Source organism: Diabrotica virgifera, chromosome 5 (assembly GCF_917563875.1).
Source record: "Diabrotica virgifera virgifera chromosome 5, PGI_DIABVI_V3a".
Taxonomy (NCBI): Eukaryota; Metazoa; Arthropoda; class Insecta; order Coleoptera; family Chrysomelidae; genus Diabrotica; species Diabrotica virgifera.
In genome coordinates this window covers 63,250,697-63,265,450 of record NC_065447.1, presented here as the reverse complement: position 1 = coordinate 63,265,450, position 14,754 = coordinate 63,250,697, and the positions used below count along the sequence as shown (strand labels likewise).

Sequence of the window (14,754 nt, the reverse complement as noted above, 5' to 3'; positions counted from 1 at the left end):
GGTGACAGCCGACAGGCTCATCTATGGTGACAGATGAAGAGAAGGGCGCCACAAGACCATTCACATATCATTTGTTGACAGCCCGTTGACAGATTTACTTCAAGAAAGAAGAATAAGAAGATGTGTAAGAGTGCGGCATAACCTCACTTTTAGATATTTAAATTTTTAAATTTTGGTTAATAGATTTTCATTATTTGTATAAAGTACTTTAGTTTGTTTTATTTCATTAGTTATATTAGTTAATATTCTGTTCCATATCAATACAATGTCGAAAGCTATCACATTTGTAACTGGCAATTCAAAAAAGTTGGAAGAGGTTATTCAAATTTTAGGATCAGATTTTCCAAGGAAATTAGTTAGTAAAAAGTTAGACTTACCTGAGTTACAAGGTGACATTAATGAGATATCTATTCTTAAAGCTAAAGAAGCTTACAGACAAATATCAGGACCTGTAATTGTTGAAGATACAGCTTTGTGTTTTAATGCCCTGAAAGGCTTACCAGGTCCTTATGTAAAATGGTTTTTGGAAAAGTTGGGTCCTGAAGGTCTTCACCAAATGCTGTTTGGATTTGAAGATAAGTCAGCAGAGGCTGTGTGTACATTTGCGTATCATCCAGGAGGTGAAAATGACAAAGTGATTTTATTTCAAGGTAAAACTGCTGGTACCATAGTGAGTCCAAAAGGACCAAGAGATTTTGGTTGGGATCCATGCTTTCAACCAGATGGGTATGACATTACTTATGCAGAAATGCTGAAGACAGAAAAAAACAAGATTTCACATAGGTTTAAAGGTCTTGATATGTTAAGAGATTATTTTATTAAAGAAAGTGTTGAAGTAATGTAGTATTGGATTAGGTAAGAACACTTTAATGATTGTATTATATAAGTAATAGTTAATTAAAAACTTCAATGAAAACTTAGTTATTAATCTCAGTTCCCAATAACTGGACAATTTTTACATCAGTATTTGAGATATATAGTCATGTGCGCTCCATGATAATTTTCAGTGGGGGCATCTTAATCTATGCATACATACTATTAACCAATATAAAATATAGAACTTCTGATTTTATTCTAAGAAATTGAAATTCTACTTATAATTTAATTTTAAATTCGGCTTTAATAACAAAAGTGGGGGCAGCTCCCTGTTATGCCTGATTTCCAGAAGTTGCAGAAGGATTAAACTGAATAAACAATTTGGTGTTAATAACATGACAAAAAATTGCTCCTATAATTATAATTGAAGCTATTAGTGCATGAAGGTGTCAAGTCATTTTTTTTAACAATTTTGAGATATCAAGGGTTAACACCTTCTTGCTCGGACTATTTTAGACAAAATTTGACCTGACGGGTTTTTAACATTGGATTTTAGGGTCTCTAGCGACATCTATGCACCAAAGTCTTTACTAATGCAAGAAAATGAGTTAACACTTTCATGCATACCATTATTGGCATTTTTGAAAAAAATGAGTATAACACCTGAGTAAACACCTTCATGCTCTAATAGCACAGTGCTTTTCAGATAAAACTATTCACCTTTAATAACTTTGGAACCAATGATTTTTAGGAAAAGCGCAAAAACATGTCAAATAATAATTGAAGGGGGAGACTTTATGCCATATTTACGCTTGCCGGGAAAGGCACCCTCTCACCCCATGTACCATCCCTTAATTTTTTTTTTAAATTACTACCTCCTTTTTTTATTTGATATTTGGATTCTACTCGTACTGATTTCAAAAATGTATAACACAAGATGCTTATAGTGATTAGTTTATCAGAAAAATAAATACAAAGTAAGAAAATGGTGCGGATACCATTAATAATTTTGCGCAATGCTTTCAAAATATTTACAGAGCAAATGATGATGATTTAATACAGCCCACCTTAAAATATGAAAAAACAGTGAGTCTAAATTCTTGTAATGTACCTATCGGTTGAAATCATATTTGAAACATTAGCCAATTTAGACATTTTTAAATGCTCTGGACTAGATGTAATTCCACCCATACTATTAAAAAAATGTAGATGTACTTTAACCCATCCCTTATATTTTCTGTTTTCTCATTCACTTGATTCAGGTATTTGTCCAAGTTTGTGGAAATCTAGTTTTATTGTTCCTATTCATAAATCAGGTGACAGGAGTAATATTGCTAACTACAGACCAATAAGCATTCTTTCTTCTATTCCTAAAATTCTAGAGAGTATAATATGCGACCCTATTAAAACACCTTTATGCAATGTACTAATTGAAGAGAAACATGGTTTTCTTTCAGGTAGATCAACTTCTACAAATCTTTTACTTTTCACGCAATACATATCTGATGCTTTGGAAAGGAGACTACAGGTGGATGCTATTTATACAGAATTCTCCAAAGCATTTGACACTGTGAATCATAAATTGTTGTGTAACAAGCTTAAAGCTATTGGAGTTACGGGCAATCTGTATAACTGGTTATGTAGTTACCTAACTAGCAAAATACAACTTGTTAAAATTAAACATTTTCAATGTAGTGAAATTTCCCTAACATCTGGTGTTCCACTTAGGGCCTTTCCTTTTTAATATAATTGTTAATGACATTAAATCTCAAATAACTCTAAATTTCTGCTATTTGCTGATGATTTAAAAATCTATAGAATCATCGAATCCATCTCAGATTGTGAAAAACTTCAAAATGATATTAACAAAATTATGGCATGGTGCAGTTGGAACCAAATGAGCATTAATGTTGGAAAATGTCACTTTATTAGTTTCTGTAGAAGAATTAACAACCTCTTTTATAATTACAAATTAGCTGAAGAACCACTGAAGGCTGTATCAACTGTAAGAGATCTAGGTGTTCAATTAGATTCCAAACTAAATTTTTGCGCTCATTTTGATTATGTGAATAACCAGGTATTTAAAATGTTAGGCTTCATTATTAGAACTTCTAGCTGTTTGCATAACATTAATTTCATCAGATTGATTTACATTTCCCTAGTTAGATCTGTTCTTGAGTATTGCTCAGTTGTTTGGTCACCCACTTATGAAATCCATATAGCCAAGCTTGAAAAAATCCAAAATAAATTCATTAGGTACTTAAGTTTTAAATTACACAAACCTTTAAGTGACCCTTCCTACTCAGAGATTAGAAATAAATTAAACCTTCCTAGGCTATCTTCCAGACGGATGTATGCTGATGTTTTGTTTCTTCATAAACTACTGAATTTAAAAATTAATTGCAATGATCTACTGTCTCTAATTGACTTTAATGTTCCCTCTAGAGTTACTAGAACATCCCAAAATTTTGCAATTAAATTTCATTGCTGCAACTTTGGTAGGCATTCTCCGCTGAGTAGAATCATTCTAAATGGAAATAGAATAGACCTTGATTTGTGGCTGTGCGCTTCGGAAAATGTTTGTAGACAGTGTTTAAAAAAAATCTTTGTAATCTTATATAATTTATATTTGTTATTTACTTTGTATTATTTTAATATTTGTTTTTTCTATATAGCTGCATCGCCAATTTTTGTCATACATATTATTTACTATATCTTTATATTTATTGTATCACTAAATAATTATAATATTATATATTAAATTGGGTGGTATCCCATTAATAAATTAAAAACTGGATTGAAAAAAAAAATTTTAACAATTTTATTACATTTAGAATGAACATTTCACTACCAAAAATTTTTACAATAAAATTATACAGAATGACTGCCATTCACCTCCATACAATAGTAAGTATATAGCTAATAAATGGCAGGAATTTTGAAGAGTAAATTATTAAAATTGTCAAAAAAACATTTTTTTCAGTCCAGTTTTCTTGCTTTTGTATTTATTTTTCTCATAAACTAATCACTATAAGCATCATGTGTTATACATTTTTGAAATCAGCACAACGAGGAGAATCTAAATATCAAATAAAAGAAGGTGGTAGTTATTTAAAAAAATTTAAAGGATGGTACTGGGGTGCGAGGGTGCCTTTTCCATCAAGCTTAAATATGGCATAATGTCTCACCCTTCAATTATTATTTGACATATTTTTGCGCATTTCCTAAAAATCAGTGGTTCAAAAGTTATTTAAGGTGGATAGTTTTATCTGAAGAGCACTGTATATGATTATAATTGTTTATTTTTTAGAATTATTATTGTAATTTGCTCCTTAATTAGGGGTATTTTAGGCCTAAATCAAGTAAGATTACGAAAATTGATAGCTTATTCTTCCATCAGCCATATTGCTTGGATATTGGCTAGAATATTATAAAATAATTTGATTTCTTTATTTCACAATTTACACTTGAGTCCACGATTCTTTACCCGTGCTTCATTAATACCTGGCGAGATGAAACACATACTTTTATCTATACTTTATTTCACGTTAAGAATTAGAACATTGCGAAGATATCCCCATGCATTTCTTATGAACGATACAAGCGCGCCGATGCCACACCGTACTCATTAAAATGAATCGTATATCGGCAGTGGAGTAGCCACCTGTGCCCAAGAGGTTTGTCAACACTTATCTCCATAAGCGTAACATTCTATTCTTAACGTGAAATAAAGTATAGCATCATTCTCTTCCACGCATGAAACTAATGACAAACCAGCTACCACCTGTTATTAAGTAAAAACACACATTATTTTTATGAACGCTCTAGACTCAGTACATTGAAAAGAGATGGGTACAAAACAAGGCGTTTCGGGATGTTTTCAGATTTTGAGTACAATTTGTGACGTTTCTGGTTTGTTTATTTTGTGGCTGTCAATCTGTTGAATTTTGCCGAATTTTTGCTTTTTGAAGTTTTTTTAGAGTACCTACACAGACTGTTTTTTTCACAACTAATTTTATATTGCAGTTTGAAATTTTATGGTAAGTGTATTTACAACATTTGTTACATTTATTATACAACATACAAAGCTAACCTCATTCTCACAGTTAGGGAGTGTTTAAGTTTCCGCCAAAGTGAATAAAATGACAAAAAGAAAATACACTCACCGGCACAAAATTCCGCCACCAAAATTTTTGATTAAGTTTGACAATTTATAACTTTATTATTTGTACTCCGATTTTCAAGATTCTTGCACCAGTTTGTAGGTACATGTATTGATATCGTTCGGTATTATTCCGGTAACACAAAAATTTTGTTTGCATGGGATTATATGGGGGTGAATGGAGGCGTTGTATTTTCTCCTAACTTTAAAACATTCTGTGGAAAAATGGAAGAGCCGATTTTGTTTCATAGTCCTGTCATATTATCCCGGAGGCAAAACTAAAATTTTGTTTTTTGAATTATCCAAATATCTTTTTTATTGTAAGAGCTGTACCATTTTTTGTAAATAAAAACACTGATTGACTCAGAAAATCGAGGTTGTATTGATAATATTAGAATGGTCCGCATGCAGCCCAGATCTCAATCCTATTGAGTATTTATGGGATGAATTAAAAAAAACTATTCGCCGTCATCCTAGGCCTCAAGAAAATTTGGTACTGTTATGGCACTGGTAGAGGAATATCGGGCTATTCCCCAGGCAAGGATAACACATCTGTATTCGATGCCAAACAGATTGCGAGCAGTCGGTACTGCAAGAGGTGGACATACCCGCTATTGAATTGTTTTGTTTTGTTGTTAATTTTGTTTTGTTTTGTTAAGTTTAGTGCATTTGATATTTTTAATTAAAAAAACCTTCAAAGCAGTGTTTTTATTTACAGCTCTTACAAGAAAAGAGATATTCCGACAATTCAAAAACAAAACCTTAGTGATACCTCCAGGATAATACAAAAAAAGTTTGAAAAAATCAGCCCCCCAATTTTTCCACAGAATTTTTTAAAGTTAGGAGAAAATACAACGCTTCCATTCACCCCGTATAATGCCATCTAAGCAAAAAAAAATTTGTTACCGGAATAATAAAAAACGACATCAATACATGTACCTACAAACCGATGCAAAAATCTTGAAAATCGGAGTACAAATAATAAAAATATAGATTGTCAAACTTAATAAAAAATTTTGGGTGGCGGAATTTTGTGCCGGTGAGTGTATGTTATTGAATTTTTTTATAAATTGTTTATTGATTTATTAATCAATGTTATTAAAAGAATGTATTAAGCTACTTCAAATGTAGCTGTAATTATGCACCAAAATTTTAAAGCAAAACCTACATTTGACATTCTATTTAGGCAGTGGATAGGTAGCCGGTACCGGTAACTTCTTCTATAGCCGGTAGCAGGTCTTTATTGGTCAGCAATTAAGTGGGCGAACTACCGGTCAATGATTTGGTTGCCAGTACGGGTAACTGATGTGATAGAGCTAGTATTACTTAAGAAAATTATACAAAACAGCTGCTTGTACATTATATATTTTCAATGATTGTGCGAAATAAGTGCATTTTATTTCTCCTTCCTTCCTTATACTTGTTGTAGATCTGTCGATCTGTTAATTCCGACGTTGAAGTATTTCTTGAGAGGTAGACTGCCAGCTATCTCTCCATCTTTTTGGTGGTCTCCCCGGTGGACGCTTGCCTGCTGGTTTTCCTTCTAGAGCAATTATTGGTAGTCTGTGCTCTTCCATTCTTTTTTCATGACTGAACCATTCTCTTCGTCTTTACCTGCCCCATCTGACTACATCTTGCACGCCACATTGTTCCCTGATGATATTGTTTCATATTCTATCTCTTCTTGTCTTCCCTGCTATTGCTCTTAGTGTCTTTATTTCGGCTATTCGTAGCATGCTTTTGGTTTTATTGGTGTCTTCTCTTGATTCAATGCCATAAGTCATAACAGGTCTGATGCAAGTTTTATAAATTCTAACTTTGCTGTCCATTCTCATATATGGGTTATTCCAGACCACATCGCTCAAACATCCGGACAAGACAGCGGTCTTGTTAATTTGTCCTCTTAGATCTCTGGCTGGGTCATGGTAACTTGATAAAACTCTACACCTAGATATTTGAACTGGTTTAGCTGTTCTATTGGTTTTCCCTCTACCACTAGTTTGCATCTAATTGGGTCTTTCGCAATGGTAATGCATTTTGTTTTCTGCGTGGATATGTTCATGTTGAGTCGTTGACAGGCTTGATAGAATCGATAAAGTTGTCTTTGTAGGTCATCCTCGTCCTCTGCAATCAGGGCTGCATCATCCGCATAGCACACTATACTGATCCTACTGTGGCCGAGTCTGTACCCTAGTTGTAGCGATTAATTATTATTTAATTATTTTTAAACAGCGTGTTTAGAATTCTTATTATTGCAACTTTTAGAATTCCCTCTTGTCTTCATTGCAGCATCCATCTGGCTTGCAATTTTTAGAAGCCATGGAGGTGTTACTAGGAAAATGGTCCTATAATTTTTTCAATTAAATATCTTTCAAAAACAGTTTTAAATATTTTTATTAGGTTGAAAAACTTTGACTTTTATTTAGCAGATGTCGCTAGGCACCTAGTTCATAACGTCAGTTGCAGTGCGAGGACTAGCTCTCGGAAGATCGTCACTTGGGCAGAGATAGCAAATCTATGCCTCTCTGATGATGCCTCTAATAATGAGGCGAAAATCGTCGATTTAGAGTGCTGGTTTGTGCTCTCTGAACTATGTGAAGATTAAGACAGTTTTGCCTTCGCATTACTACTGAATAAAAATGATATACATTTTTATTTTTCCAAATTTTTATTTAAAAAACTGTAAGTCACAAGTCAGCTTTAGAAAATGATTTCATGGACGTAGTTAAAATAATAAATTCCGCCATTTTTACGGCACACACTACTTTAATTATGTTTTTTCGAATATCTAAAACCTAAATCTCTATTTACAGTAGCTATCTAAATCGCTATTTAGAATAATGAAAGACGACATTCCCACTATTGAAGTTAGTACATTCCCACTATTGATTTACGGCACTTACAAGAGAAACTAGACTTATTAATTTAATTACATTAACTTAATCAGAAAAATAAATGACTTATAATTTCATTTATCAGAAGTCACAAATACACCAAGTAGCAAGATGGCCGAACATCTGAAGATATTGAATGTTTTTTGTGTGGTTCCTGTTATCGATTTCAAAAATTATATTTTTAATCATGAAAAGGCTTACAAGGCATATGCAATTTTTTATTTCGTATTTATAGCGATGATACAAGTATACTGCTTTATCAAGTTGTTTATTTTTGGTGAAGTTTCAAATTATCGTACATTTTACAAATCCACATTCTTGGTAGAAGGTATCAGAAGTATTACTTATTTCGTGGATATGTTAATAACAACCATAGGTTCGGCATTTTGGAATAGAAATACCTGGCTTCTATTTTTAAGAAATTTTAATGATATAAGGAATAGTTTGTCGTTAAATAATGAAAGTTTTTTCTGCCAAAGGTTTTCTTCAATCTTTGTATACAATCTTACATTGTTTTTTGTTATATCAATAACATCAAACATCCTATGGGTTTATAATATTGGTATTGACCTACAAGGAAAATACTTGATTATGTATTATCTGTTCTTAGGTCAAGTAATGAAATTGACCATAGTATTTTATTATGTTTATGCAATTTACATATTTTATCGAAAACTTAACACTTCTCTTGAAGTCGCTTGTGTGCTGAAACAGTTTGATGTTATATCTGTTATTGAGAGACGACATACACAGCTGTACAAATTAACGAAAAATATAAATACTTTGTTTGGAATGCAGATTTTGTATGTATTAATGTCAAGTTGTACTGCGTCTATTAACTACATAAATTATTCTGAAAATTTTGATTGGGTACATGTAGATGTCATACCAGAGTATTCAAAGATTTTTCCCAATTTTACGGTATCTGTTACATTAATGGTGAGTACCTCTAATACCTTCTTAAGTTCCATATCTATGATCAAACGTTCGCTATCATTTATCATCATGTTTATAAGTTCTTGGAATATTATTCTACCAGCTATTGCACGAAATACTTCTTCAGTGATCATATCGCACCATTGTCTAATATTGCGTAACCAAGATAGCTTTTTTGCACCGTATCCATTTTTTACTTCCATTTTCCGCTGTATGATAAGGTGAAATAAATGGTATTCCTGTCCTCTAATTATGTCCAAAATGTACCTCAACCTTGCACAATAAACGGGCACGTTTTAGAACAGATCAATAGATTTAAGTACCTGGGATGTTAAATCGATATTAACCTAAGTCCTGATCTAGAAATAAGATCGAGAATAGGATAGGCCAGAAAGTATTTCGAAAAACTCTCGAAATTCAACTAAGTTTACCAAAATACTACGTCTGGTCTACTCTTTTCTAAGCATTTGAAATGTGGACCCTAGGACCCTTAAAACATCAACCGTAAATAAATTGGAGGCCTTTGAAATGTGTATATATCAGAAAATCTGTATTTCAAACATGTGATGTAGTGTACATGGATTCTTCTTCTTCTTATGCAATCCACTAATGGATGTTCGCGATTACGTTTGTCCATTTTCTCTATCCTTTGCAGTATGTATTAGGTCTCCTATGTTTCATAGCCCTGTCCATTGTTTGACATTACGAAGCCATGACATTTTCTTCCTGCCCACTCCCCTTCTTCCTTCGATCTTTCCTTCAATTAAGGTTTGCAGAAACTGGTATCTTTCGTTTCTAATTAGGTGCCCCAGGTATGCCGTTTTTCTCTGTTTAATTGTGTATAGCAGTTGTCGTTCTGTACCAATTCTTCTCAGGATTTCTTCATTTGTTATTCGTGCGGTCCAGGGAACTTTAAGGATTCGTCGATAAATCCACATCTCAAATGCCTCTAGTGCTTATTCATTGTGTTTATTTTTAAAGTCCATCCTTCCATGCCATATAGGAGCACCGACCATATATAGCATTTCATGAATCTTATTCTTAGGTTCAGGTCAAAGTCAGAGTTCGTAAAGACGTTTGTGAATTTCATGAATGCACTCCTGGCCCTTTCTATCCGACATTTAATTTCCATATCCGACATCCAGTCTTCACATAGCCAGGTTCCCAGGTACTTAAATTTTCTTACGCGCTCTACATCTTGATTGTTATATGCTAGTCTTGCATTTTGATATTGACATAATTGGCTGATTATAAGGAACTTCATCTTTTTTATGTTGATGCTAAGTCCTATGTTCTCGCTATGTTCTCCAATTTTATTAAGAAGGTTTTGGAGGTCTTCTATATTGTCTGCTATTAAGACCGAGTCATCCGCATATCGTATATTATTGGCCCAGGTACTTTGATGCCGCTTTCGCATTCCTCGAGAGCTTCCTGGAAGATACTTTCTAAATATAAATTGAATAGTAGTGGGGAGAGAATGCATCACTGTCTTACACCTCTGAGAATTTTTTGAGCTTGCGTTGTTTCATTATCCACCTTGACGATCTTGCCGCTTTTCACGGCAGCGGCCGTGAAAGGTAGTAGTAGCAGGTACTTGTAGAGGATTATCGCTGTTAGCTGCTGTGGAATACTAAAGGAGAATTTATTTATGATAATTGATAGAATAGCAAACTCGCTTGCAATATACAACCATACTGATTCTAACGTTTGAAATGGAGCGTAGATACATTGTGTAATAATACTTAAAAAGTTAGTTACTTAATCCTCTCGAATTTATAGTAGTGTATTCAATTGAATAATGATAATGAAGTACGAAATAATTATAGAAAATAATGCTGATAAAAGATGCTGTTTAATTTGAAAAAATCCAGCAGCTGAAAAAGATGGTAATAATTTCTCAGCGATCTCAACAGTATCAAGCAATTCTTCTCGTAGAAGACACTTCTCCAAAAGTGTCAGCTTTAAGTAACATGTGGAAATTATCTTCTTTGGTGTTTTCTCTACATTGTTACACGAGACGATTACGGTTATTGTTGATACCTAAAACAAAAAAACTGTTTAGTTGTTGGCTAGGTGTAACATAGGTAGGTAGACATATCTTTTAGGATAGAAGATAGGAGAAGAACAGATAAAAGAGGAGTAGATAGGAGAATGAAAAAAGAGGTATAATTATATTTTATGAGAAATATTAGCTTTAAGTAAATAATTATCTCATCCACAATCTGCCTCCCTTTTAAAAAATGACGTCGACAATCTTTGTTTGTGGATATTCTTCTGGTTAAGCAGTAATTAATGATAGATTGTATATATTTTGCTCTTTGTTCCTCGTTCCTCTCCTCTTCTCCTCTCCTCCTTTTTTGCTCGTCAGAATCTCACTTATAACTCTTTCTCTCTATCTCTCCTCTGCTACATAACGTAAAATACATTTTGTGCTATGTAGCAGACTTCTATTCCTAGAACCATTAAACATTTATGTAAAATTGTAAATATTTTTTCTTAATTATTATTACGAAAACAAAATCAGAGTCTCACACATATAGACCTACGTTGGCCCAGATGGGTGGAACGGATTGGGGATTACGACAGTAGCGGACTACTTTTAACTTTATAAGTAAGAATAACATTCGCCACTGTAAACCAAATTGTATTACTAATAGGGATCGAAATTTATTGCAGTAGAATTTTAATAGTTTCGAATTTTAAGCATGAAGAGGGGAAGACAGGAGACTCTTTTGGTTAGTGTGGTAGTCGATTTTGAGATTCTGGGGAAAGACATTGTATTTGGCAATAATCGAAGGGACGAAGTTTAAGACGTATTTATATATTGACAATAATTTTGATGCTTACTGTATTATATACCGAAAAAAGGAAATAAAATTCAAAATGTTTTTACCTTTCTTTGAAGGACGAAATTATCTGCTATGCAAAAGAAAACCAGAAAAAAAACTGAGGCTTAAAACTAGATAATGAAACTTACCCGTATATCTAACGGCCTAAACACTAACACAATTTGTGCGAATATTGCTCATTTGCGTGGTAATGATGGAAAAAGGCAGAGTAAAACTTTGTACTGGTACAAACGAATACATTGGAACGGCTTATAGGCCAGGGTAACAAGACAAAAATATACCCTGTTCGTGACACTTCAGCAGCCAGGGTACTGAAGCGTTTTTCGACAGGTAATAAGTACCTATAGGAACAAATTATAACTATTTCCTGCGTAGGATCTGGCGGCCATTTTTATTTGTAAACAATTAACTGTCAAAAAATAGCATTTTCCCTTTTTTTTCAAATCAACGGAAAACAGTGAAACTTATGATATTTTTAGTACAAATATCCTCGAAATTATGGAAAAAGCTTTAAAATCACGTATTACAAAGTTTGATATACTCATTTATTGTTAATACAATTGCGAATAAAGTTCGGAATTGCAAAAATAGTTATTTTCCTAACAAGTGCAGAAATTCATTCTTTTCCGCACGCGACTGCAGTTTGCCGAAAGACGCGAAGCGGGAGTTCGGCAAGCAGTCGAGTGCGGAAAAGAGACTTTCTGCAAGAGTTAAAAACAATATTTTTTCTAAGAGTCTTTAAAAAATTACCAAATCTTAATCAATTAATTTAATTAATATGAAAATACATACACAAATTAATTCTTTGACAAGGTTGTCAAAACCAAACTTTCAATATAATTAGTTAGCATAACGACGATCTTGGTTTCCATGACGATGATTCAAAACGACTGTTATTGTCTACCGATTTGACTTTCGAATATTATGTCAAAATAATTTTATTTCATCGAATTTTCGCGTTAATTTCATTAAAACAGGAACACAATAAGATATATTTGAAATAAATTAGTAAATAATATCTAAATATTAGTTATTGCATGTATTATAATTACTTTAAGGCCATATTAACATATCTAAATTAACACGCGTGCGCAAAAATAAAAACCGCGTGCGGAAAAGTAACACGCGTGCGGAAAAGTGAAACTTTCTAAACTAAAATGCGTGCGCGAAAGTAGACATTTTTGCACGCTCGTAGAAAAAAATATTTTCTCAATAAGTGTTGTAAAAATTAGTGTACAGCTTTGAAATTTTTGTCAAATGAGGGTTCTTTGGTGCTTAATATGTGATAAAAATTTCAAAGCGATTCATTCAATTGTTTAAATTTTATTCAAATTGTTTATCCCAGAGAGCATTTTTTTTTGCAATAACATAAGTCAGCAAAACTTGTCCTTAGAACCATTCCACAGGTGTCAAATGAAAGAGCATGAGCTACATTTTCAACATGGTTTAAAAAAGTGAATAAAAAATGCATTTATTAGTAATAAATAATTATGCAAAAGTATCGTCAATATTTCTTTATAAACTTTTTGAATAACTTTTTCCAAAAAAATTATAACTTTTTTACCCTGTTTTAAGTGTACAACTACCAAGTAATGTTATCTATATCATAATTAATAAAAAACTGTAATAAATATGTATAATTTCTTATATAACAAAATAAAAAGTTTATAAGGAAAGATTTACGATACTTTTGCATAATTATTTATTACTAATAAATGCATTTTTTATTCACTTTTTTTAAACCAAGTTGAAAATATAGCTCATGCTCTTTCATTTGACACCTGTGGAATGGTTCTAACGTCATTTTCTTCTGACTTATGTTATTGCAAAAAAAAATGCTTTATGGGATAAAGAATTTGAATAAAATTTAAACAATTGAATGAATCGCTTTGAAATTGTTATCACATTAAGCACCAAAGAACCCTTATTTGACAAAAATTTCAAAGCTGTACACTAATTTTTACAACAGTTATTGCGAAATAATTTTTTTTGCAATTTCGACCTTTTTTCGCAATTATGTTAAAAATAAATGAGTATATCAAACTTTGTAACGTCATTTTAAAGCTTTTTCCATGCTCTCGAAGATATTTGTACTAAAAAACCATAAGATTCCCTGTTTTCCATTGATTTGAAAAAAAAGTGAAAATGCCATTTTTGACACTTAATTGTTTATAAATGAAAATGGCCGCCAGATCCTACGCAGGAAATAGTTACAATTTGCTCTTATAGGTATTACCTGTCGAAAAAACGCTTCAGTACCCTGGCTGTTTAAGTGTCATGGAAAAAAACTTATTACGCTGGACTAGTAAAAGAATCGAACAAATTAATTTGACGATAGTCTGGTCGCTTGTAGAAATATAGTACCTACGAGGGAAAAATACCAAGCGGAGCTTGGTGTAGCGTTCAATCGGTTGAAACGTTACGCTCGCTCGTTTAACACACTAAGAATTTTGAACGTGCGATGGCTTGAAACGTTCGGTGACGGGAGAAAGGTACCATAGGATTGCTTGAGCCACTATGTGCATTTCAACCATTGTACGTTCAAAATTCTTAGTGTGTGAAACCGCGCTTACAGTTGACGATGATGAACTCTAAAAAATTTAATTTTATTTGTCATTATTGTTATTTATATTTCCCATCAGTAAAAAGCTAATGGAGAAGTATGTCCAGCAATGAACGCATACGAGTTGATGATGATGAACTCTAAAAAATTTAATTTTATTTGCCATTTAGGCCAGGAACCGAAGCTTTTCACCTCGCAATTTTTACAGAATGGATCGATTTGCTTGAAAATTTGAGAATAAGTAGTGGATAGTCCAACGATCAAAATCTATATGATTCCGAAAGGCGCTTTTACCATGGGGGTGTTTGCCACCCCATCTCGGGGGTGACAATTTTTTATTATATTTTTACCGTAAAAGTTGATAAAATCATTCATTTTAAGCAAAAAATGTTCTATACATTTTTTTGATAAAATTAATAGTTTTCGATTTATTAGCTATCGAATAGTTTTCGATATACACTCAATTTTTGCCCTAGAAATTTTTTTTCAAACCAAGTTCTTGGGAATTAAATAACCTACAATTTTATATGGAAA

At 32.6% G+C, this 14,754-nt stretch overlaps 1 protein-coding gene across 1 annotated transcript; it reads left to right on the top strand.

Annotated features, from left to right (window-relative positions):
- Positions 1–98: 98 nt before the first annotated feature.
- LOC114325155 (inosine triphosphate pyrophosphatase) lies at positions 99–916 on the top strand. The gene has a single exon (XM_028273113.1). The coding sequence runs from the start codon at positions 266–268 to the stop codon at positions 842–844; it is 579 nt and encodes a 192-aa protein (XP_028128914.1). The 5' UTR covers positions 99–265; the 3' UTR covers positions 845–916.
- The last annotated feature ends 13,838 nt before the right edge of the window (positions 917–14,754 follow it).